This window comes from Oculina patagonica, chromosome 6, assembly GCF_052425735.1.
Source record: "Oculina patagonica isolate OP01 chromosome 6, crgOcupat, whole genome shotgun sequence".
Taxonomy (NCBI): domain Eukaryota; kingdom Metazoa; phylum Cnidaria; class Anthozoa; order Scleractinia; family Oculinidae; genus Oculina; species Oculina patagonica.
In genome coordinates, this window is record NC_135763.1 from 16,292,056 (window position 1) to 16,319,517 (window position 27,462).

Here is a 27,462-nt window from a genome sequence, read left to right on the forward strand (position 1 = left end):
TACTATCGTGAAGGGTTAGTCATTTCCATTCATTCCCGACGTTGATCTCGTATTGTCACGTTCTAAAACGACTCGGAGGTAAGTACGAACAAGAACCATATGGAGTCTTAGTTGTATTGTTAAAACAATGTTAAGATGTTGTACAATATTTTAAGATTTTTAGATCACATCACAGTTAGTTTCTTTGTAATTCGAAGGTCCCATGGCAATCGAAAACTATGGTAATTAAGGAAAAAAATATATAGCCGCAAATCAAATTTTTGAACTTTTGACATCAGGGATAGCAACATGACTTGTGTCCGACTGACTGTTTTCTAAATGATTGCAAGGGATATTAAACTGCGGAATAATAAGCCAGAGAACCGGTCAACTTTATTTGAGCCAGTTGCAACATTTGTGGAAAACATCAAATGGCACTTTTTGATTGCTTGCTTTTACATATACATTCACCGGTACAGACTGGACCAGAAACTGTTTAACATAATTCTTGCACTGTCAATCGTTTATGGTGGCCTTGATCGCGAGAGACTACCTTTTTCGGTGCAAGGGATAACCGGCATAAGAACATGAAGACCTACCGGCTTTATTCACACTAAATTACAGTGCCATTGCTGAACAATTAAGTCAAACATTCAAAACCAAAACAATTAAAGAAACTATAAGACAATCTCGTGGAGAAGTGTTCAAAACGAGCCTTAACAGTGTGATTTTTTCATCTTCGCTTATATATGATGATAATCGTTTTATTTTCAGTATTTTCCACAGATTAAAGCGGTACAATGGCTCTGAAGGTTTCTTTGATCCTGGTAAGAAATATTTTTATTAGTATTCGACAAATAGCCTATGGGCTTTGTTTGTTATTTGTTCAATTCATATAAAAATTCCTTTCTTTATAAAAAATGTGCTGATTTCTTATTTTAAATATGATAACTCTATTTTTCTCGCAGCTCCTTATGGCGGTCTTCAGTTATATGCGAACTCTGAAATTAAAAATCCAACTAACGATTGCCCCCTTTTTTGCTGCCGTCAATCATAATAACGAATCATGAAAAACGGAAACAAAAAAATGGATTCAAATCCACAAATCACAACTGACAAACGTGGGCTTTTGACCAGGTTGAAGTGAACTTTTGTTTCCCGAGAGGTCCACAGCTGAAATGAGTAACGGTAGCGAAAAGCGTTAACCGTTGGTTGAGGATTGAAATTCAGAGTTCGCGAATCACTGAAATCCGCAATAACTACTGATCCCTCTCTCCTCATACGATTTATTACGTTCTCTTGACGTGTTTTAATTTCTTATTCTTGAAATAGTTGGCCTTTATTTACCTTTCAGGTCGTGTATTTTCTTTGTGGCTTTCTCGCCGTTATTCAACCAGCGTATAGCATCAGGTGCTACCGCAAGCACGTTAAAAACAACTACGTCTCTAATTATGGGGTGGTAGACTGTAAAGGCGAAGGAGAAGATCGATGCATGACTTTGACCTTCTCATACACCAAAGGCTCCCCCGTCAACGTTATGTTAAAGAACTGCACGAGTTCAAGACAGGTTTGCGACCAGGATGCGTTTTGTCCACTGGTCAGAAAGGTCGTTGAAAGATCTGAGGGCGGCACAATGTCGGATTGTTCGTCGAGTTGCTGTTACAGCGATAACTGTAATGCACCAGGTAAATATACATAAAGAAGTTGGAAACGGCCAATAGAAAACATTTGAAACCTTTTTTAAGCTTCTTCCTCTTCTTTCCAGTCTTGTTTTATAACTGCAGAGAGGAAATTTCACTTTCGTAATTTACTTATCTATGAACAGCTACCAAAAAAGATGAGCCGGTGAAAAAGCATGCGACCAGAGGAGGTAACGACATCGAGGAGAAGCTGGCAAAGCTGATTTCCAGTCGCATCTAAGATCACATGTGAGTAAATAACAAATCAAGTTTGCATCTGACAGCTTGAATCAAACCATTACTTTATTCATCAACTTGTAAATTCATTTACTCATTTTCCTCCTTCCATCTTTTACTCAAACATCTAGCCATAACAATCAATTTACCAATTAACCGAACAACTAGGCATTACATCCACCCATCCGTTAATCCATCCATCCTTACATGCATCCATTCATCCGTCCTTCCATTACATTAAACGAAAATTCGATCAATTGAAATAGCATCAAATTGTAATTTTTAAACAAAGTTACCGTGGTTAAAATAATTTTTTTTATGTATTTATGTATTGATTGATTGATTAAAGCACCAGTCATTTGAAACCCCCGCCTCCCCCCCCCTCCCCCCCTCGGGCATGAGCGGGGCATTCACTTTTTTGGCAAGTGAAAGAAAGTGAAGTCCCCGGCCCCCGGGAGAAAAGTGAATGGTGAACTCCCCCGCCCCCTTATATGATCCACACACATGGCAGTTCCTTGTAAAAAACTTGTTATAGCCAAGCACAACAAGGGATGGCAGTAAGGGATGATAAAAACGTTGGTAGCCGTGAAATGAACACATTGATTTCAGAGCAGCTAGGAATACATTTGCAAAAGCTCCCCGATGGACAAGGAAGAAGACGACTATTTGAAATTTCCAACTCAACTTAATATGGAACTGCAGGATGATGTTACAATATGCTCTGTGTTGTTTGAACAGCCGGCTCTCTGTTTGTTGATCTCTAAAACTAGAAACTTCCTATTACATTGTATTTTAACTCATAAATGAAAGTCTTTATTAACGCGCTATTATTGTCAAACTAACATTTAACGTAAAAGGAATTTCTCTTAAATCTTGCGGACAGTTTTCAGTTGTATTTCACTAAGTATTATTAATTTATTCATCTTGATTGTTGTAAATGCAAAGTAAGCACATTCACAAGTAACACTATTATTTACCTACATTTCGATAATGTATGCGAAATTACCATGCAATGCGAAAATGCAAACCGCTGACCATGACCGCTTATTCCCCCGGTCCGGGATGCGAAGACTGTGATTTCTGGTGCATCCCCCGCATAACGGGGGACCAAAATGCAGTGAATCTGAATTGAAAGCCCCGCTTTTGCCCCGCTCATGCCCGAGGGGGGGGGGGGGAGGCGGGGGTTTCAAATGACTGGTGCATAATTGATTGAATGATTACTTTAGTTATCCATCCATCCAACCATCAATCTCTCTAAACATTCAGTCAACGAACCAACTAACTATTGATCAGTCAATCAATCAATCAATCAATCGATCCATCATTCGAGCAATGGATCGATTGCAGAATCAGTTTTTGGATCAAGCGGTCATTTGGTCAATCAGTCAGGCGATCAATTAATGAAACGGGCCATAAGCAATTAATAAAGATATTTAATTTATTCCACAAAATATATATTTTTTAAGCCGGTACATTGTGCCAGATGAGAAGTTAAAGCTTTTGTTTTAAATTACCTTCTCAGATGCGGAATTAATTTATCTGGACAGATATAATGAAAGAAGACAAGACAAAATGCCAAGTCGATTTTAGGAGCCGATAAATAAAAAGAAAGCATATTACATTCTCAATATGGGAAAAAATGTACTCAGTAAAAAAATACCGTTGCTTGAATTTGAAGTAAAATAAAATGCGAATGTCCAGTAGCGCTATGTGCTGTGTGGTTATAACTCCTTTCTTTCTTCCATTCCTTTTTTGTTGTTGTTCGCGTTGTTGTTTGTTTGATTTCTCTCTGCTCTTTTCCTTTTTCCCATCTAATGCATATACAGAAGTAGCGTTAAGTGCATTTCCCACGCCCTTATTGGCTACCAACTTTGCTTTGTTTTGCATTCTCTTTGATTGTTTTCATGTTTTCGTGGAATAAAGTTACATAAATTCATAAGTATTATGTAAGTATGTTTTTTCTCCTCATTGTGTACTGCAGTGCAGGAAATTAATAGAGGATAATACATGGTTGCAATTTTGGACCTTCTTTTTAGACCTTCCCCTCCGCGATTTTTTCAAATGGAGCGGGACGGCTGTACACAGGCTAATATAAATAAGTCAGTTCCCATAATTTCTCTTCCACCCCCGCTGTGTGGACGCTAACGACACTTACTTGTGGCTAGAAATTCTTGAGAGTAAAGGAACCTTTTAGCAATGTATCACGTGTACTTCACGAAACTCGTTAACATTTGTTGTTTACCAAACCCTATTTCTTTGTTATCGGACTTCCCTTCGCTAGAAACTGACAGAAAATCTTGTGCTGTTTCGAAAAATGAATTTCATAGCGAAAATTTAAGACGAAAAGCATCTTCAAGTAACGTCGGAAAAAGTTTTTTCGCTTGCGGGAACACAACGGGCGATCCCGAGCGGTCAAGATGGCTCCATCTTGACCTCTCGGGTAGCCAATCAGAGCACGTAGAACAATGCGTTCCTAATTTTTGTACCACTATTTACATTCAACATAATTTACTACATTCTTCATGCTCAATTATATAATCATATTCACAAATAGCTATCGCACTTGCACTTGATATTTATACTGAACTTGAAAAAGTGGTAGGTGTACGACAGAAATGGAATACTTTGCACCCTCCTCTCTTTCATACCCCATAGTTAGTCTCCCGTCTAGAACCTTAACTGCTAACAACGCCCTCTTCCGTGTTAGGGGGAGTTTTGCACTACGCATAACTACTGCGCATAATGTTGCGACCTCCGGGTGCCTCAGCACGACTCCAAAATAGGCGCTTATGTAACCAAACGAAATATTTTGTTTCAACTACGTATTAACAGTGTGATGTTACTTTGGCAGACAGTCCTCTCTCGACCAAAAGCTGATTTTAAGTTAAATTCATCCACTAAAATTCAAACAATAAAACGGGCATGGTGATCCCTATTTGCCTCTATGAAGTCATACAAGCAGTATTTGGCCGTAATATAGGACACTTAATTGAAAATATTTTAAATTTTAATAATGTAAATTCTTAATTTTTTAACCTTTTAAATTTTCAAATTTTTAATAATGTAATTAATTTTAGATTCTCTTTTCCTTTTTTTCTCATTCGCTTATTTAATTAATGTATTTTTATCTATTTTATTCCATTTGTGACTGAAAAGCCCCATTGGGGAGTTGCAAATAAAGTATGTATGTAAAGTATGTATGTAAGTTTGAAAAAAAAAATGATTACTACATCGTTGATTATCATGGTACAATACCTCACAAAAGCTGCTTTTATGCCTTGTCGCCAGGTACGCGCGGATTGTAGTTAATCTTAGTTTTCATTTACATTTTAATTTTTGGAAAACAAAACCTATATTTGGAGAATATATTGTGTTTCCAATAAAATAGCGCCACCAATATTTAATACTCACGGTAGTTTCCTTTTAATGACGGTTAGTCTCGTTCGCAGCCGTTTTTTGAAATGTCACGAAACGCTCCCCCCCCCCCCCCCACCCCCAAAAAGTAAACGGCTGCGAAGGACATTGAATGAGGGTCACCTTCTTTTCAATTCTCGTGGTTCGAATATTTCGCTCGTAAAGCCTCAAATATACCACAAATAATGACCATGTAGCGGGAAAACGGGCATGGTGACACCCTCCCTTTTACTTTATTTTTTATGTACTAGACGTAATTAGCAACTGCGCAAAGTTTCTGCGAAAATTTGATCATAACTTCTTTTTCGAGTGAATCACCTTAAGCTCCTTTTTTTTTTTTTCAATTCCATGTTTTTTTCCATGAGTTTTTCGTTCACTACATTTGTTTTATGGCCCTTCTTTCGTGGAAATTTGCCATACATTAAAGCGAAATGAATATTTAAAAGACTAATACAACTATTTCGTGTGTGTGCTAGCTGATATAATATTTTGCAAATTTTCCGTCTCTAATGAGTATCTGTTAAATGGTCCTAAAGAGCCTCCTTTTCCAGGGTACCTGGACCACAACCAAAAATGAAGTAAGCGAGCTTTTAAGGGTAAACAAGAGAGGAACAAGGGTAAGAGAGTGAATCCCTCATACACGCCTTATTTCAAAGCAAGAGACGGATGTTAATTTGCGTTGCGTAGATGTTCTCGCGTGTTTCCGTGGAGACGACCAGAATTATCCTACTCCGCCGACCGCCATGTTCTGGCCTTTGCATTCTCCACGGAAACGAGCGAGAACATCCACCCAACGCGCGTTTATATCCGCGGAGGTACTGGGTACCATGTCTAAAAATAACCTTAGAGAGATTACCTTTGGAATAAGGCCTATATGGGTGATTACTTTTTATCCTCTCTTTGGGTAAACTGCTATCCTCGAAAATAAGGTGAAGCCAAGAAAATATTTTTCTTCTAGTGTTTTTTAAATAGGTCTTTGACTCATGCACACAAACGAAAAAGAGGAAAGAAACATGGTTTGTGATACTATTTGCATCGTCTTTATTTAACACATATTCTCAATCGTCCTTATGGCTTTTCTTTTCCACGTCATCACTTGATGCACCACTTCCTAAGCACGGCGCATTTTGTACCTGCGAAAAGAAAACATGGAGCTTTCACTTAACTGATAGAAATAAGACGCATTTTGAAAAGGCTTTTTAGTTTCGCTGTTGATATCCGTTGTTTTTAGCAAGATGGTTTCATTTTAATTGCAGTTTAAAGCTGCTTCATTTCCGTTCTCGTCCCCATAGCCCTTTCGTTTCTTTTAGCCGGTTGGGCCTTGGCACAAGAAAACGAAGGGCTCTGGGGACACAGGATTTCCAGTCCTAGATTCTAGGACTTCCGGTCTTCATGTATGCAGTAATGACGTTTCAAAATAATGTATGAGAAAGTCGTTACGTTTTCGACTTCCGTTTAGGAATTCTTTGTTCCAAACAGCCAATCAAAAAAAAATTCGATTTAATTCAAAAATGGTATGTCCCCAGAGCCCTCCGTTTTCTTGTGCCAAACCGGCTAAGAGAAACGAAAGGGCTTTGGGGACGAGATTGCTTCATTTTATGCTGAAAATGAGCTCATTTGTATTGTTCATTGACACACTGATTTAATCCTTCGATTGGAAACATTTTAAGGTCCTCTTTATCCAGGGATTTCACTTATGTTTTGTAGTAAGTTGTTATTGAATAACAATTTACGACAAAACATAAATGAAATCCCTGGATGGCCTCTGCTGTAAAAGTTAACCTAAGTATCGTAGGTAAAGTAGGATAATTCAAAATTAGGCGGAAAATTTGTAATTTTTGTAGTGTTATAGTGTGTAAGCGTGTATTATATATGAAGCAAAATTGTGTAAAAAAAAAAAAACCTGTATAGTAGTAATAAATACTGTAGTTTATAAAATTATTGTATAGTAAGTAGTGTAGTATATGTATTGTTTTTGTAAGTAGTATTGTAACTAGCGTATGTTTTTGCTTTGTAAGTAGTGTTTTTTGTTTTGGTGTTGCAATAATAATAATAATAATATAAAAAAAAGTTAACCTGGTAACTAAGATTTTCTTAACAACCAGCTTCTTATCTTAATTTTCAATCCATGATCTTGGAACATTGAAAAAGAATAGCAATGCATATTATAATTACCTTAACTTCAAATACTGGTGTCAAAAGGCAACACACTCGCGGCTTAAAAGGAGGTGTTCTATAACCCCTTGAATAACAGGTAGTGTGATCAACGTCAAGTTTCTTGAAATTGTGTGGACAACCACCGCCTTCCTCGGCAACAAGACAGGCTGCCCATGGTGTATCGGCTATACTTTCTCCACATTTGCCAGTCACTTGTCGATCTAAGAGGTAAATCAAAGCAAAGCAGTAGCAACGTCAAGGTGAACTGGTGCTATTTTAGCTTGCGAAATTAATCATTCTTCAGCTTGAGTGTCGCCAGAGATTTTCGTACTGATTGCGAAGCTCCGCAGAGATTCGTGTAGCGTCAAGGAATTTTTTTTTTATAAAAATAACTACCAATGACAGACATTGCAATTATCACTCTATCTCGCTCATTTCTCAAGCAGCCGAAAAAATGCGCGCAAAGAGAGTAATTTTTTCCAGGTTAATTTCCAGATGGGATACTGAAGCGATATAAAGCGACGAACATTCATTTTGTATGGGAGCATTTCTTTTAGCACGTGAATCGTCGTTGTTTGTATGTGACTGAACACTTTCGATATCGCGATTGCTTGCCAACACAAGGCTGGAAGCATTTTCGTGGAGTAGTAATGTACTACACTCTGAGGCAAATTTGCCTTAGAGATGTAGTACATCACTACTGCCCGCCGACTGGAACAAATATGGGGACAAAAATGGATTCAAATATTGGAATCAAATATTGGAATCAAAACTGAAATTCAAGCCATGGAAAATCAAAACTGAAATTCAAACCCTAGAAAAAAAAGCCTGTAAAACCAAGCCTGAAAAACCAACCCTAGGTCAACCCTAGGATCAAAATAAAAAAATCTCTTATACTCTTTTTCAAAATTTTGGATACAGTGCTTTTAAACAAGCCGAGTTTTTATGCTGTTGTTATTATCATGGTAAATCTCTTGTACTGAATATCTGTTGTGAATTATCTTCTAAAACGATTATGATTTTTGTTATTTTTGAATTCATTTTTTCTTTTTCAAGGTTGGATAATACACTGTTTAAATCATTGTAAATGTTACATATGTATTTACTTGTTTCATTTTCTTCATTTAATAATTTTGTTAATGGCTTGCAATGTCCATCTTGTTTTAGTTTTTTTTCTAAATATACTAAAGTGTCTAGATTTTCATATACCCAATCTCCGAGTTTTGATAATTCTTTTAATGTTACGATATACTTCAGTGTGTTTATTGCGTCATCAGACATATTTTTGAATGTATCTGCTTTGAAACATATTTTCTTTAAATTTTCCATGTTTATTTTCATGTTGGTCATTTATCTATATATATAGTGTATGTTTTTATTTTTATGCGTTTTTTCATGAATCTCTTATACTCTTTTTTAAAAATCTTGCATCTTAGTGCGTTTAACCGACAGTTATGGTAAATTTTTAATGTTATATATTTCTTGTGATTCGTTATTTTTTATATATATTTATGACTTTTTTAAAATTATGGTGATTAATATTTTATAGTTCAAGGTTAAACATCTGCATTATTGTCATGGTTTCATAATATTTGGTTCAATACAATAGATTCGAATGTTCTATTGTTTATATTAACTAACCAATCATATTACAATAAACTTTTATACAAACTTTTATATAAACGTTTGTCATAAAATAAACTTTTATTCTCAGAATTGATTCAAGATGCCAAAAATGGTAATAATTTCGATACCCGTGTTTCTAATCTCATTTGCTTATCATAAAAATAAAAATAGGTCTAATAAAAATGCTGATTAAAACGCACTATTAAAAGTTATATAAAATTATAATGTTTTATTATTATATAGAAAAGTTATGTTAGATAAATTTAATTATACTGAAATGTGGGATCTGATGACAACAAATCGTATGAGCGTTGAAAAATGGAATGAATTAGAACGTGAAATGAATAAAACATATAAAAAAAAACTGAATAATAACCTTTACCATATCAATAAAATAATTGATAAATTAAGCACTGATAATAAAATTTTGATTAGTGATAATCAAAGGGAAAAAATAAATAAAATCTATCAATTAATTTTTGTAAATCGTAGTTTTATAAATAAATTTATAACAAAAGACAGAAATATGAAAAAAGAAAGACAAAGACTTATAAGTGTTCGTTATTTGTTAAAGAGGATATTTCAACATCTAAATATACCAAGTGATTATATTAAAGTTAGTAAACAACAAAAAACACAAGAATTTAATCAAAGATACTGGTCTGATATTTTATTTGTGTTAGGTGAACAAATATATGATATTACTGCCAACTAAATTCTTGTTTTTATATTTTGATTGATATATAAATATATTTAATATATATTTATATATTAAATCCTTCATAGAAATCCAGTTGTTAAATTCATTAGCTATTTCTTTTTATTAGTTTTCTTTACTTGACGGTTTTTTGTCCCAAGGCCAACTTTTCTTTTACCAGCTATCATAGCTTGAACAGCTGTAGTGCGTTTAAATATGTTGTAAATCCTTGATTGGTATCCAACTATTAAATTCATCACTATAACCTTTCCACTTCACTAAAGCTTGTTTCTTCTTATAGTTCCGCCGAATTACTTTATCAATACGAAATACTTCTTGTTTTGCTTTCAATAGTTCGGACTCGTAAAAGCTACCTTGTATTTCTTCATTATTCAAATCTTTTAATTTATAAGTTATTGGATTAGTGTATTGGATCTTATCAACGATGAATATCTCTTCTGACCAATTAGGAGTATAGCCTTTGTCGAACACCTTTCGTTTATATTTAGATATTCGGACCTTATCACCAACCTTAAATTTGGGTTTTGCTGATAATGGCTCCATATCACCGTATAGGTTAAGATATACAATTCCTTGATTCTTTTCCTTTGAAGCTTCTGTTGGTGTCATCTTTATTGAACTGTGTTTTGTATTATTGTATTCTTTTACCAGTATGGGTAGCATTTCAAGATACTGTGTGTTACCTTGAATAGTAAACTGTTTGTACATTTTATTTTTCAAAGTTCTATTAAATCTCTCAATAACAACAGCTTTACCTTCATTAAAAGTGGAATACATCTTGATATCATTCTGCTTTAGCCATTCCTTGAATGTTTTGTTATAAAATTCAGATCCCTTATCAACCCAGAGATATTCAGGTTTACGCTTGTCATTAATGATAATATTGTTGAAAGCGCTAGTTATTGATGCACCTTTCTTATCTTTCAATTGTATAGCCCAAGCGAATTTACTGAATACGTCAATTATAGTCAATAGATATTTATAACCTTTATTCCATTTTGAAAGTTTATCCATAAAAACTAAATCAGCAGACCATATCTCGTCAATTCCATTTGATATTACTCTTCTAGTTTTAAATTTTCGTCTGATTGGTTTATGTAACTCATCGGCTAATTGTTGAGACCAATCATTTTTACTCAACGCCGTTTTCCGTTTTTTGGCTTCTTTTTTTTATACCCAATCCGATTTTTCTTTTACTAGCGATTAAAGCTTGTACCCCTGTTGTTCCCCACGGACGGTCTTTAAATGGTATTTTTGATATTCTCTTAAGCATAAGATCATCTGCCTTATGTTTATCAGCTAGTGATTTTGAATTACTATATGCGATGTCGTGCATTTGACATATGCTATCAAGATTGTTTATTGGATCTCTATATTTAGGATCGTTAGAAGCTAATCTTTCTTCTAATTTAGTACCGGGTCCACAATAATTGTACTTTTTTCCTGTAGGTGTTCTCATATGTAATTCTCCAAGTTTTGATAAGTGTTTTTGAATATCAATGCCAGAACCTCTCATGTCATATTCAATAGCAGAAGGGGGCTTACGCTTTGAAATAGCACCTCCTTTAATAAATTTACTCTTATTCTTCCTGCATATTTGACAAACTGATTTTTCCATAAGCCGACCATTTTTAGCTTTTACCTTTTTAGAGTTTAATGATTTGGTTTGTTTTTTACATGATAGACAATACGATTGGCACATTATATATATATTGATTAGATATTTAATCGCAATAATGATTTATCCATTTTCCATTTTTATACTCACTGAAATTGCATTTTGGGTCGAGATTTTCATTTTTATATGCTCCAGCGGGCTTCCAAAAATTAGATGTCTGAATCCCGCTTTTTTTATTAAATATACCTTTAGCAAAGTCACCGCGCCAATATTTTTTAAATAGATCTTTATCAGCTCCCGTAACTGCCATGATAGCCGACGCCATGTCTTGAGCCTGTTGAAACCCTGGAATTTTATCACCAATCTTTTTGTTAATGGTTTGTCCAACTCCTCGTCCTTTTTTCTCACTGACAAATTTGGTTTTAATGATTTTGCATTCTAAGCAAACGCAACGCAACATAAGTCTTCCGTTCTTTGATCTTACATATTGTTCAGAATTAGGTACGCAATTTGTTATTTTTCTTTGTTTCACACAATACGATTTCATATATAATATGATTACATATTTTTGAAATAATTGCTTATAAAACGTTCATTGTACATTGTGTCAGTCATTGATAATTGCATTAATATATCATGATACTCTCTATCATAAACCAATGCTTGATGCAAGAAATAAATACAATAATAGCCACAAAGTACTGATTTGATATTCTGATATTGTGTGTTATTATACAAAACTTGTTTTATCCCATCTTTCTCAGCTCTCATTTTAAATTCATTTGGGTATGGCATTCCGAAGCTATCAAAGTACCACAATATGTCTTTTTTAACACTAGAAACACAGGCAACCCAGTGGCTACCAACACCTTCATAGCTGTCTAAATTAATGATACATGGGCTATGTTTTTTAGGCATGTGTTCATCTCTGCTGTATATCCCTGTGATATTAATATTTAAATACTTACACCATCTCATTAGATCATTGTTACTTAGAGCTTTTTTGATAAATGTAGGTTTTTTTACTTTTTTTTTGGTTTCAAGATCTTTTTTTTTGGAAGCACCAATCCACCTGTTCTAAGAAATTTATCATATTCACCCCAAGAACCGATGAATGGTGGCGGTCTGTAAGATAATGCATTTCTCTTATTTGGTAGTTTAATTTTGCCACCGTTTTTTGATCTTTGTTTCCTAATGATTTGTGGTGAATAATAAGGGTATTCTATTTGCATACCGGACCCTCCTTTATCAGGAGTGACTTGTATTCCTTTTCCAATTACCTTTCGAATTTTACTTATTTGTGTTTTAGATAAACTCAATGTAATGCCTTTACCCTCACTTTTTACTTTATTATGCCGTGTTATTTGTCTTTTTGTAAGGTATAACTCAGTATTACCCTTCTTTTTGATCTGATGCTTATCAATCAATAAACTCACTTCACTTGAATTTTTGATTGCTCTGGCTAGCTTTTTCATTTGGCCTTCTGTTAAAGGAATATATGTTGAAATATATTTTGTGCTCATAGTCTTGCTCTATATATAATAGTGTTAGATTAAATATTACATAAAAATAAGTTCATTTCCAATTTTGTCAATTACAATTTTTTCTTCATAAAGAACTACAGCGTATATCATATAATCGTCAGTAGCTTGTACATTCAATCTGTAATGAAACAATAACTGTTTTGGATCATCAGTAACCGATTCCTTATGATTTCGTAAATCAAAATATATTATCGGAAATAATTCAGAGTAATTCTGTAAATTTAACTGCACTCCTGTATTATAGTCAGAGGTTCTGTATGCATATTCAAGAATGTCATTATACAATCTTGGTTTGTAATCACAATCATACTCTAGTTCTGGAGTAAAAAACGAAGTACCAAGTTGCAAACGGCAAGTGGAAAGTTTACATGCATCATCACCCGCATTTATTTTAAAAGTATCAAAAATAAAGGGATTTTGTAATTCATTATTTGACTTGTTTCTTTGCAGATAAACAAAAACATGCTTTGGATTTTTAATAGCAGGAGTAATTTGATATATTCCGGATATTGCTGTTGTTGGTGATGAATGCTTAATAAACTCTCTTAAATATGTCCATTTTGTTGCTGTTAAAAAACTACTATTCACTAATTTTTGTCCTGCTGATGTAAAATTCAAACGTGGTAACCATAACTGAAAATCTAAAACAACATATCGTGTTTCATCACCCCCAACTCTGTAAATAAACTCTCTATCATCATTTAGTGTTATGTTTAGTTCGATTTGCATAGGTGGTATCATTTTATCTCGTAGTTCTTGAAAAATGGAAAACCTATTCAACGGAATACAAGCATATACGTCTTTTGATTCTGCGCACAATTCAGCTCTTTTAATTGCTCCTACTTTTGGGGCTGTTGTCAAATTGCCCACTAATGCAGCTCTATCGTCAAGATACCAATTAAAATTGCTAGCTACTGTACGACTATAGTCATCAGAAAATTCAAGCAATCCTTTTATGAAACAGATTTTATGCAGGTCATTACCATCGTAAGGTTTTTTACCTCCTGAAGTTATCATAATGTGATTTATAATACTGGAACTATCATTTATCGTTGAGGTTAAAATAGGGGTAGCTAAAACATTGGCGATAATATTTGCTCCATCTTCTTTTTTCTGAAGTTTGTATTTGACGATAAAGTATCCGTTATACCAATCGAACCATGAAGAGCGATCGGTCATATTGAATATATACCCTGTTTTTTCCTGATATAAGCCATTTGCCGGCTGAATAATAGGTGTTTGCAGATTGAATCTGAGATAATCAACTTTTTCAACATTTTCTATGCTTCTGAAACTCATTTATATTATTAGATTATATAATTTACTTCAATTGTGCTAATCGTTTCAAAATAAGATCCCCAGCTTTTTCACTTCTATTTAACACGGTTTTTAAACTTTTCTTTTGTGCTTTGATTATTGGTGATTTATTGATATCTTTTATCATTTTTTTAGAATATTGTCCGATATTTGATAAATCATTAGTTATTAAACCTGATCCTTTATGGCGATATTGATATAAACCTTTTTTAGGGTTATAAAATTTTGACCATTCGTATACTCGATTCATTTTATATTATTAGTTTAGATTAATTCACCTCTTTGATAACGATATGAAACGCCGTATCGATTTCATTTAAATCAATGGGACGATTATACGAATCGGTTATATATAGTCTGATTGAATCAATACTATTTTTATTAATTGGTGAAAATTTCAGTCGTCTTGGTTCAAGAGTGAAAGGGAATGATCTACGGATTCCTTGTGCTATTATACTAAAACAAAATAATACATCTCTTGATTCATCTGTTAAGGATCTACTGGTTAAATCAGTATGGATGCATATCATATCAACGCTCCTCGTCAAATCGGGTATATGGTCACTGATGTTGCTTCCAGCTGATAAAATTTTCTTATCAAAACCCAGTATCAAATTAAAGTCTGAAACAGATAGATCCAACTCATAATTTGGTGCTATGGTTATTATTGCTTTGAATAATGATAAATCAAACTTGACTTCAAATATATAATTATCATCATCGTATTTACCCACTGCATTTTTTAAAAAAGTATCGATGTCACTATATGAATACATACCATCTCGAAAAACGATATCTTTAAAGCTTGTATCACTACCTGTTGTTTTTCGATATCTTATTTTATTGTTACCGAATGATGCTGTCACGTTATACCAACTATACGTCATACTGATTATTTCGTCCAACGCCATTTCATAATTTTTGTTTGGATCAAGGAATAAAGGCTGGTCAAGATAAATTGTAAAATCATGTGCTTTCTGATTATAATTATTGGCTTGTCTTTTCGCCCTGAATGAACTAAGTATTAAATGCTTCTCCATTATATATATTTAAATTAGATAAAATAGTTGTTATAAATTTTTTCATATAGACGCTTTGTAATTCTTTTCACTCTTAACAGTTCATCCAATATTGTAATACCTTGGTTTTTTAATTCATAACTCGTATTCCCAGCGTTAATGCTTCCGCAAATTACATCCAGTTTTTCAATAAGTTTTTCAGGGTCTCTGTAATAAATAGCCTTATAATTATTGGCTAGACCACCACCTTCCCATTCATCGTCTTCTCTATCAGAATCAGGCGCTGTGTCCCTTCTCATAGCATCTATCTTATCAAATAATGATTCCTCTATAGTTGGTTTTTTTTTATATTTAGTTTTTTTGGGGGTCTTTTTCAATTTTTTTGATTTTTCCTGTAAATCCGAAGCTGAGAAAGGAACCCGTTTGTACTCCATACGTTGTATTTTATGCTTAGTTAATAACAACTGGTTTTCAATTCTATCAATTTGGTTTGTAAAATCTTCATCTATTTCCAACAGGTCATTATATGATTTTCCTTTGTATTTACCAGATTTGATCATATTTTTACCACTTTTCTTCAGTTTGCCTAATAAAACACTAACCTGACGCCTTTCTTCGGCGAGAGATTCCCTTTGACGATCTAACTCCTTTTGATTAGCACTTGTGTCCCATTTTTTTCTCTTCTGTTCTATTGAGGGTGGTGGATCAAAATCGGGCATTTCATCTTCATCTTCTGTTTGAGCTTCATCAATGGGTGGCGGTGGATCAAAATCGGGCATTTCATATTCATCTTCTGTTTGAGCTTCATCAATGGGTGTCGGGGGTGGATAATTTGGCATTTCATCTTCATCCTCATCTTCATCAATTGGAAATTCTGGAAGAGGGTCAAGCTCTTTTAACCCTTTATTATTCAACTTTTTAGTTGCTTCAATTTGTGTATCGAGACGAGATGTTACTGGTTTAAACATTTTTGTGAATTTGATTTGGCCTAATTCATCTGCCAATTTTGAAGACATTATTTGATTATTAATATTCTTGATTTGATTTTCAACTTCTTCTTTTTGATCAGCAATTTTTTGCCAAGCTAATAGACTCATTTATATATATTAGTGTAGATTATTATCAGTCTTTCATCAGTCTTCCAGAAGTCTTTCATCAGTCTTTCATCGGTCTTCCAGAAGTCTTTCATCGGTCTTTCATCAGTCTTTCAGGCGTCTTTCATATTATATAACTGATATATATAATATGAAAATACCAAATTATGACACTGAAGACGATATAGTCTCGAACTTTAAACAAGTATACGATTTCATGCCAAATCAATGTTTTCGTATGCTACTTTGTGCTCCGAGTAATATGGGAAAGACTAATACTTTAATGCATATGATTTACAATTTATTATATTTCGATAAAATATATTTATATGCAAAAAATTTAGATCAGTCTAAATACCAGAATCTTATCAATGTGTTCCAACCAATAAGCGATGAAGCTGGTTATAACATTATTGAAGCTAGTAACGACCAAATAATTCCTGTTTCTAAACTAAATGATGATAATCAAAAGCTCGTGATATTTGACGATTATGTTTGTGATAAAAATCAAAAACCATTAATCGATTATTTTATACAAGGGAGACATAAAAACTGTAGCGTGATATATTTGTCTCAAAGCTATTTTAAAACGAAAAAAGACATAAGACTTAACTGTTCGCATTTCTGTATTTACGAATTCCCAAGTGCTAATGAGAGGTCACTGATATGCCGTGAAAACAGTATTCCAAAAGAGCTATACGAGCAAGCAACTAAAGACCCATTCAGCTTTTTATATATTGATAAACCACGTAAATTCATAACAAAAAATTTCGATGAGAAGATTTAATCTAACATATTAACATAAAATGGGTTACATTAATGACGAAAATGATTTTATGCATACCAAATATTCTCAAAGTGCAAAACCTGCAATTGGTTTTAAACAACTGGGAGCTGATTTCGATATGGATAACAAAAAGATATTCAGGTTAAAGACTCAATCCGATGTAGCCATCGACGCCGATTACGATTCGTATGCTCTTGATTTGTCTTCAGGTGTCAACAAAGGATATCTTAAATTGAATTGTTTGACAAAAGATGTTGCTGGAAACGATTTCGATGCCAACCAAGCAACGATAAACAACAGTGCACCGTACTATGACGGATTGTACCAAAAAACAAGTCTAGTATCGAAAGAATACGTTGATTTAATGGACACCAACCTTGAACAAAAAATAGATAGTAAAATACAAAATAAAGCCGATCTTAGTATCAATAACGAACAAACGTTTAACAGCATAATAAATGTTCCGAATTTTGATCAAGGATACAGCAATATGTCAAACGTAATGAATAAAGAATATATTGACTCCAGAGACGCGCTTAAAGCCGATAAAACATATGCCGACAATACTTTTCTAACGAAGAAAACAGGTGCTATTTTAGCTAATACCCTTCAGAGCAAGGCTTCCAAAATATATGCCGACAGTACTTTTTTAACGAAGGTTGTTGGTAATGGTTTAGCTCAAAACATACAAAATAGGCTCAATATTCACGGTAGTAACATGATGCAGGCAAATCTCGATATGGGTGGGTATAATATAACACATCTAAAAGACCCAAGCAATGATACAGACGCTGTAAACAAAAAATACATGCTTGATTATGTTGGTGAAAGTCATGTTCAATCAGCTAATGGTGAAAATAAATTCAAATATATAATGGATGATCCCAATGCACAAGTGAGTCAAGAAGATGATGTCGAATTGGGGCATGTTGTAACCTTTCAAAATTCACCACATAAGGTAAATAAAAAGGTTGTTGACATGAAATTATTGCTTGACAATTCTAAAGGCTATTACAGTTCAAGAATTGGACTAAATCTGTATTTATTGACCAATGATCAATATACTGCTGTTCTTGAGATTATGTGGGTTAGTGATGATATTGACCCTGACAGTTTGGAAATATATGGCACATCATCCATAGAAACTATTCATAACGTTAGCAGAAAAACGTTTAAAACACAAAAGTATATCAGGTTAATAAGTCAATTCACAAAAAGTCAAAACATTGGGAATAATTACCTATATATTGATATAGTCATGAAAAATATGCCTGGAAGCTCTTATGATCAAAAACTACAAACATATTTTACTGTTTATGGTATATCTGGCCATCAATCCAATGTCGAACCAAGTATTTATGATCAAATATATTATATAGCTAATGACCAAATTAATTTCAACACAGCCATCAATATGGATAATAAAGCTATTTATGGCGTTTTAGAGGGAAATAGTGATAGCCAAGCCGTCAATTATAAACAACTGAATAGCTTCAATGATAATCTTAAGGCCTATCTTGAAACAAAAATATTATCACTCCAACCCAAAAGTTATTATAATGAGGTGTTTGAATACTTTTTTGATTTATTAGATCCATCAAATTTCATCATGTCAGATAGCAACGGAGCTGTATTGTCTGGATTAAATGATAATCTTGTCTTTAATCCCACAAAATTGTTAGCAGATTTTGATCCGAAGAATGGTTTTTTTGGTGTTTTTAAAATTAATTTAAATACAAATATCACTCACGCTGATAACTGGACTTTTTATATGGGATTTAAATATGACTATAAGCCCAGTGATAATAAAAGGATTAAAATTGAATTTATCGATGGTGATAGCTTTAGTTTTCCGTGGGTTAAAGTGGAGCATAATAAGCTATTCCTCGATTATGATCTAGATTCATATACAGAGCAAATTAGAGATGGTTATATAGGTAAATATATGAATCTCTGGTATACAAAGATACAGGATCAATTTAGAATCGCTGTTTGCAATAATGTTATGAGTATTGATCAAACATTTTCTGGGTTTAATATCAATACATCTAGCATTAAAATTTCTTCAGATTACTTTGTACAAAGAATCGGTTTTAGTAAAAATATATACCCGATAAATGGGCCCATCTATCATAAAATTCAATTTTCAGATAAAACATACGATGTATTCTTTGAATAAATCGATTTAATCTAATTCACTTATATGAAAACAGTGAAATTGGTTAGCAATATTATTGATTCTATTGAGAGATTAATTCAAAACATTAGGAAGCTGTATTACACAATAAAGAACAAGCGCAATGCTAAAATGACAAAATGATAAAACAAAAAAATCATATATAACTAATATATATGACTAAACATCGAAAATGCATATTTACATGGAACCATATATCAAGCGAACTGACTGAAGACCAAATTATAGAATTGAAAGCTTATTATCAAACATATCATCGAAAATGTTGGGCTTACAAGCAGGCTGTTAAACGTTTCAAAAAATGGAAATTATTAGGGAATTCATTGTCTATCATATTTGCATCAAGCGGATTCGCCTCCTCTATAGCGACTGGTGGTATTGCTTTGATCACAATATCAACAATTTCATTATTGATTCAGGCTTTGATGATACATAAGAATCTCGAACTAAAAATTCATAACTCCATATATGCTTACCAAAGCTATCAACACCTTTTGAACTCTATTAAAGGCGCTATGAGAAGTGGCGATTATAATCCGTCTAGCATCCTAAATACAATGAAAAGCATTGACGATTATATATGCGATACCGGTCCAATAATCGATCGGTATCTGCTCAAGTATGATGATAAATTTACCAAATAATCCGTGCGATCTGGGACGATTTTAATGCTAAAATATTTGCCCAATATCGATTATAAAATTCAAGCGTTTTTATCGATTTTGAAACCTTTATAAACTCAAAAGGAAGATCAAGCAATTTAAATAACTGCCTGAGGATATATTTAGTGCTTATCATTCGTCTTCGGAGTTTATTTATAGATGGAAGAATACTATCAATCTCATGAAATATTTTATAAATTTTATCGCGATTATCATGAGACAATTGAACTCCATTTTTAATACATAAATCGTTTAAAACATTCTCAATGTGGTATTTACGATTATAGATGCTTTTACGCCATATCTTATTTCTGTTCTTGTAAAAATCAATGAACTCATTGTAATAAATAGAACCATGAACCAAACCGCAATTAATACAAACATTTATACCGTTTTGATTTGACATATCCTGCTTACTACAGCATGGCTCAGCATCCTTGTTACCTTCTATCAATAGTTGATCGCATAAATGGCATATAGGTTCTTTTAAAATTTTTAAATCATAGTGGATTTCAGAATTACAAACCATTATATATATAACACACATAACTTCACGGCACAGCTGTTTTTGGCAGTAAATTTCAGAATAAACTTTTTGAGTAAACTTTTGAGTAAACTTTTGTGTAAACTTTTGTGTAAACTTTTGTGTAAACTTTTTGAGTAAAATTTGTTGAAATATGATTGGTCAATAGAAATCACACCAGATTAAAATACCTGCTGACGCGTCAGCAGGTATTTTCGGTCAATGGTTTAGTCATTAATCATTTATAACTTATGGCTAAAACCGTAAACTGAATAATTATTTATTTAATGTTGATCTTTACGAGGTCTTCCACGTCGTCTTTTTTGGTCTTCAGGTATACACTTTAAACGTACATGATTTTTGTCTTCATTTGATATTTCAGATCTGCTATTCAGGTCTGAAGATAGCATTTTAATAATACAAATATTTGTTTTAAGGATGCTCTGAATACAATACATTTTATTAATGAAGGCTATATCATTCGAGCTTTGATCAGCTTCTAGTAGGTGTTTGATATTTAATGTTATATCAGTCATTCTATATATATTAATAAAGAAAATAATTATCTGTTTATATCTAAACGCACTATAAAAAACATATAAAGAAATATATATATAGTATATAATAAATGGGACGAAATAAAAAATACGATAATGAAGAAGACAGACAAAACGCTATTAAGGAAAGCAAGACCAGATATATGCTAAACAAATCATGGATATGTGATGCATGTCAACATGACTACACGCTCGCTGGAAAGCACTCGCACATGAGGACAAAGAAGCATATTAAAAATACTGTTATCAAGGCTATTGAAGACCAATACAACATAATACCAGTTGAAAACATATAAAGCAATATTATATAATTATATATTGTATAGCACAGTATATATGAATTGCTGTTATCTGTCGCCTTAGGTGACCAAAAATATATTTATTTCTGGTTATCTTTTAAACGCACCAAAAAAATCTCAAAAATAATTTTTACTATAAAAGGACTTAAAGGTTTGGTGATTTTATATAGTACACAAAAATGGATAAAAATATCTCATATATTAATATGAATGAATTAGATCTAGAAAAATTATCTAAAACTGAACTCATAAAACTTGTATTATCACTAAAAGCAAACCAACCAAGAGTTTACAAGCCGAGACCCCCAATCCCAACTCCTCGTAAGAGTGTAAAACAGAGGGTTCAGGATTATGAAGACAACATAATTCTTCCACCATTAGAATTTAGGGATGATTACAAGCCTGTGCCATTGCCAAGAAGTAAAAAGCCTGTTCCATTGCCTAGAACTAAGGTCTCAAATGAATTTAATTTCGATGACAGCATTTTTGATTCAACATCCAATGACCAACCTCTATTCAAAATAACTGAAATCGGAAATACGGTAAATAAAAAGTACAATGCTTACACAAATGAATTTAAAATAATTGTACGCAAAAATTTCATAGGTAATAAAAATGACGTTTTCAGTGTCTTTGAAAAAATGGTTAAAATGACAATAAAGAAAAGACAGTTAAAACCAAATGATAGGTTCAGATTGGTAATTTCAAATAATGAATTAACACATCCGATTTCAACAAAATTGTTAAAAGTTTCTGATTTCAAGTTAAATCAACTTTTAGATGTAATCAATACGTTGGAGTATAAAGAAATAAATTTAGAAAATTGCAAAATAATTATTCAATCTGTTAAAATACCTTCAGGTAAAGGGCGGTTATATTTATCAAAACAAACAGTGAATAGAAAACAATGTATTATTACGATAAAAAATAATGATACATTATGCTTAGCAAGAGCCATTGTAACAGCTTATGCTAATTTACACCCTGAGAATTACACCACAACTCAGTTGAAAGATGGATTCAATAAAAGTCGAAAACTACAACAAATTCAAGCCAAAGAACTTCATAATAATGCTAATGTTGAAATTAATGATTATGGAAATTCTTTAGAAGATGTAAATAGCTTTGCATCACATTTAGATATTGAGATTAACATTATCGATTCTGAGCAGTTCAATGAAATCATATATACATCCAATAATGGTAAAACAGACAAAATTTATTTATACAAAACACGGAATCATTTTGATGTCATAAAATCAATGACAGCTTTTTTAGATGTAGCATATTACTGCCATTCTTGTAAAAAAGCTTATACGAGACGTGATAAACACAAATGCCCCCAAAAATGTCTATCTTGTTTCAAATATTTTCCAGATGGAAATAAATGTAATGGTAAAGACGTTACATGTAATCAATGCAATCGTGTTTTTCATGGTAATACTTGCTTCAAAAACCATACTAGTAACCGATCGAAAAAAGATAGTGATGATTCAGTATGTAGCAGTGTAGCAAAATGTTTAAAATGCAATCAAATCATACTAAAACCATATATTAAAATACATAAATGCGGTTTCAAAATGTGTAATAATTGTAATAAATATTGTGAAAGCAAACATAAATGTTTCATGAAAAAAATCAAATGCAAGGGAGGAAATTGTATAAAAGATAGCAAAAAACCTTGCAGATCAAATAAAAGCATTCCTAAAAAAGATTATTGCCACTCATGTAGAACATATAATGAAAAATATTTATTTTTTGATTTCGAATGTGTACAAAGTACTGGGTTACACGAAGTTAATCTAGCTATCTGTCATGATTTCAACGGTAATGAATCAATCTTCAATGATATTAATAGTTTTTGTAATGGAATTCTAAATGAAAAATATAAAGGATACACCCTTCTAGCTCATAATAGCAAAGGGTACGATTCCCATTTTATTCTCAAATGGTGTATAGATAATGGATTCAAACCTTATTGCATTTACAATGGAGCAAAAATCATGATGATGGAGATACCACAGTTAAGAATCAAAATAATCGACAGTTTGAATTTTATCCAACAATCCCTACAATCGTTTCCAAAAACATTTGGCTTAGACGAGTTGAAAAAAGGGTATTTCCCACATTATTTCAACAAAAATTGTAATCAAAACTATATCGGTAATATGCCTTCTATGAAGCACTACGGCTATAATCAAATGAAAACCCATGATAGACAGAAATTCCTTCAATGGTATGATGAACGTGTTAATGAAAATTATGTTTTCGATTTCAAAAAAGAATTAATTGGTTACTGTCGTTCAGACGTTGATATATTAAGAAGGTGTATGTTAAAATTCAGGCAAGATTTCATTAAAGAGGAAAATATTGACCCATTAAAATACATTACTATAGCAGGTGTTTGCATGGCTATTTACAGAGGGAATTATATGCCAAAAAATACCATAGCTGTAGTTGATAATATTATTCAAACAGACAAACATAGTGTAGTAAGTATCGCATGGCTTGATTACATTGCTGAAAAAAATAAAATTAAGATCCAGCATGCTTTGACAGGAGGTGAAAAACTTATCAATAACGAATTAAAAGTTGATGGTTTTTGTGAATCTACAAATACTGTTTATGAATTTCAAGGTTGTTTCTGGCATGGTTGTCCAGATTGTTACAAGCCTGATGTTATCAATAATAAGAATCAATGCGATATGGGTACTTTGTATAATAAAACACAAGCTAAAAATAACAAAATAACAGCTGTTGGTTACAATCTTATTGAGATGTGGGAGTGTAAATTAAAAAAGGATAAATGTTTCCAAAAATATTATAAAAATGATTGGTATAGAGAAGTTGTTGAACCACTAAATCCTAGAGATGCATTTTTTGGAGGTAGGACTAATGCTTCCAAGCTCTTATACAAATTCAAAGATGGTGAATGTGGTAAATATGTTGATTTCTGCTCGTTATATCCAACAGTACAGTTCTACAAAAAATATCCTATAGGTCATCCTAAAAAAATAATAACACCTGATAAATACGATGATAAATATTATGGATTCATAAAATGTAAAATTTTACCCCCAAGAGAATTATACCATCCTGTTTTACCTCAGAAAATAAAATGTGAAAAATCTGAAAAATTGATGTTTCCTCTGTGTTTATCATGCGCGAAAACAAAGCAACAAGAAAAATGCCAACATAGTGAAAGTGAGCGAGCATTTATAGGCACATGGACAACAGATGAACTAAATAAGGCCATTGAAAAAGGCTATAAAATTATAAAAATATATGAGGTTTGGCATTTTGAGAAGTCATCCGATGATCTATTCAAAGGTTATATAAAAAAATTCATGAAGCTAAAACTTGAATCAACAAAATATAATTTTAAAAATAACAATGACGAGATGATTTTTAGAAATAAAGTTAAAAAGAATTTAGACATTGAATTAGGTGAATTACATGAAAATTCAGGTTTACGAGCTATTGCAAAAATGTGCTTAAACTCACTATGGGGGAAATTTGGTCAACGAAATAACATGAATCAATGCAAATACGTAACTGATATAAATGAATTTTATCAAGTAGTTCTCGACGATACTATAGGTAATTTAAACATGAATCTCATAACTGATGAGATGGTACAGATGAGTTACACTTATAAGGATCAGTTTGTTGATAATTCCTATAATACAAATATCTTTGTAGCATGTTTTACAACTAGCAGTGCACGGTTAATGTTGTATGAAAAACTTGACTATTTGGATAAACAGGTATTATATTTTGATACAGATAGTATTGTGTATATCAAATCCCAAAATAGTAAGGTAATAGAAACAGGCGACATGCTAGGCGATTTAACAGATGAGTTAGACGGTAAGGTTATAAAAGGTACCTTCGTAAGCGGTGGCCCTAAAAACTACAGTTTCATATATGGCGATAATAAACAGAAATGTGTTATTAAAGGTTTTTCCCTTAATCATGAAAATTCACAAATACTAAATCACACAAATATGATTAAGATGGTTAAGGGCGATATCAAAGAACTCACATTAGTAAATGAAAATAAGATAACAAGACAGAGTAAACAAATTGTTAACAAATATGAGGAAAAGGTATACAGCTTTGGATATGATAAGCGCGCAATAAAATACATATCAGATAGCTGTATAGAATCATATCCTTTTGGATATTAAAGACAAACTCATCTGTTTATCCTAGGTTATGATCCTAGGTTTTGATTTTCATTATGTCAACGAGGTTTGTTTTAAACGCACTAAGATGCAAGATTTTTAAAAAAGAGTATAAGAGATTCATGAAAAAACGCATAAAAATAAAAACATACACTATATATATAGATAAATGACCAACATGAAAATAAACATGGAAAATTTAAAGAAAATATGTTTCAAAGCAGATACATTCAAAAATATGTCTGATGACGCAATAAACACACTGAAGTATATCGTAACATTAAAAGAATTATCAAAACTCGGAGATTGGGTATATGAAAATCTAGACACTTTAGTATATTTAGAAAAAAAACTAAAACAAGATGGACATTGCAAGCCATTAACAAAATTATTAAATGAAGAAAATGAAACAAGTAAATACATATGTAACATTTACAATGATTTAAACAGTGTATTATCCAACCTTGAAAAAGAAAAAATGAATTCAAAAATAACAAAAATCATAATCGTTTTAGAAGATAATTCACAACAGATATTCAGTACAAGAGATTTACCATGATAATAACAACAGCATAAAAACTCGGCTTGTTTAAAAGCACTGTATCCAAAATTTTGAAAAAGAGTATAAGAGATTTTTTTATTTTGATCCTAGGGTTGACCTAGGGTTGGTTTTTCAGGCTTGGTTTTACAGGCTTTTTTTTCTAGGGTTTGAATTTCAGTTTTGATTTTCCATGGCTTGAATTTCAGTTTTGATTCCAATATTTGATTCCAATATTTGAATCCATTTTTGTCCCCATATTTGTTCCAGTCGGCGGGCAGTAGTGATGTACTACATCTCTAAGGCAAATTTGCCTCAGAGTGTAGTACATTACTACTTCGTGGATAGATTGCGCCTGCAATAAACTAGAGAATGGCACATTGTTCTGCGGTTTTTCTCGTCGTACTTGGTTAAAACTTGATTGTCAAAATTATTTTTGTTTCGCGTGTGACATGGCCCACTATAATTAATTAAAGCGCAGCATTTTGAAGAAACTTAAATGAGCTCAGTCACGGACCGACTCACCTTGAAAAAACTGGCAAGTTGTTTCAAGTTTGTCGGTCGTAATCCGTCTTAATCTTCGTCAAACGAAACCATCCATGGTTATTTTCGGGTTTTAATTACTCCTTTGTTGTTTTCCTGCATTACACAACTACTATTTTGAGGTTTCCTTCAATTTGGAAGTAACCAGAAAAATGACTTAAAATATCGTGAAAATGCTGACCATGTCCCTTTAAGATCACTTAGCACACACTATACATGTCGCTAACGAATTATGGAAGAGAAAATCGCATAATTGGGCCTGAAAGTTGTTGAACGACGTTTAACAGAGCAGGAAAAACACATATAGAGATTTTTGTGCTGTTAAACAAATGTAACTTTTTCTGATGAACAGTTCATAAATTTTTCTTCAAAAAAATTATGACAGTTTGGTATAACGAAAAAAACGCTGCCCACAACTAAGTTGCTGTGTAAAGAGAGGACAGTCTATTTTCACTAGCTAAGCTCGCTGCGTGGACTCTAAAGACACTGACTTTTCGCTACAAATTCTTGAGAGTAAAGAAACCTTTTAGCAATGTATCACGTGTACTTAGTATTAAGTAAAGGATTGTTAAACGAGCAAAGTACAGGAATTTATTGACCTTACCGGAAATGAATGCAGCAACAAGCAGCAAAAGAAGAGTTGAATAAATAGAGACATTCATTTTCTTTGTACCTGAAACTTTTAAAATTAGTATTTATTTAATAACCAAGCACCCGACTACATGTATATTTCTGATTGAAGAATCGTTGACCCACATAAACCATGA

At 32.6% G+C, this 27,462-nt stretch overlaps 1 protein-coding gene and 1 long non-coding RNA gene across 2 annotated transcripts in view; one reads left to right on the forward strand and one right to left on the reverse strand.

Moving 5' to 3' along the window:
- The window catches only part of LOC144656053 (uncharacterized), a 101,285-nt gene that overhangs the window by 12,674 nt on the left and 61,149 nt on the right, over positions 1 to 27,462 (forward strand). The gene's annotated exons all lie outside the window — the stretch shown is intronic.
- On the reverse strand, positions 6,368 to 27,409 carry LOC144656310 (uncharacterized). Its single transcript, XM_078516540.1, has 3 exons — positions 27,300 to 27,409; positions 7,485 to 7,687; positions 6,368 to 6,442 (listed from the first exon to the last, which is right to left on the reverse strand). The coding sequence occupies exons 1-3, from the start codon at positions 27,355 to 27,357 to the stop codon at positions 6,368 to 6,370; spliced, it is 336 nt and encodes a 111-aa protein (XP_078372666.1). The 5' UTR covers positions 27,358 to 27,409.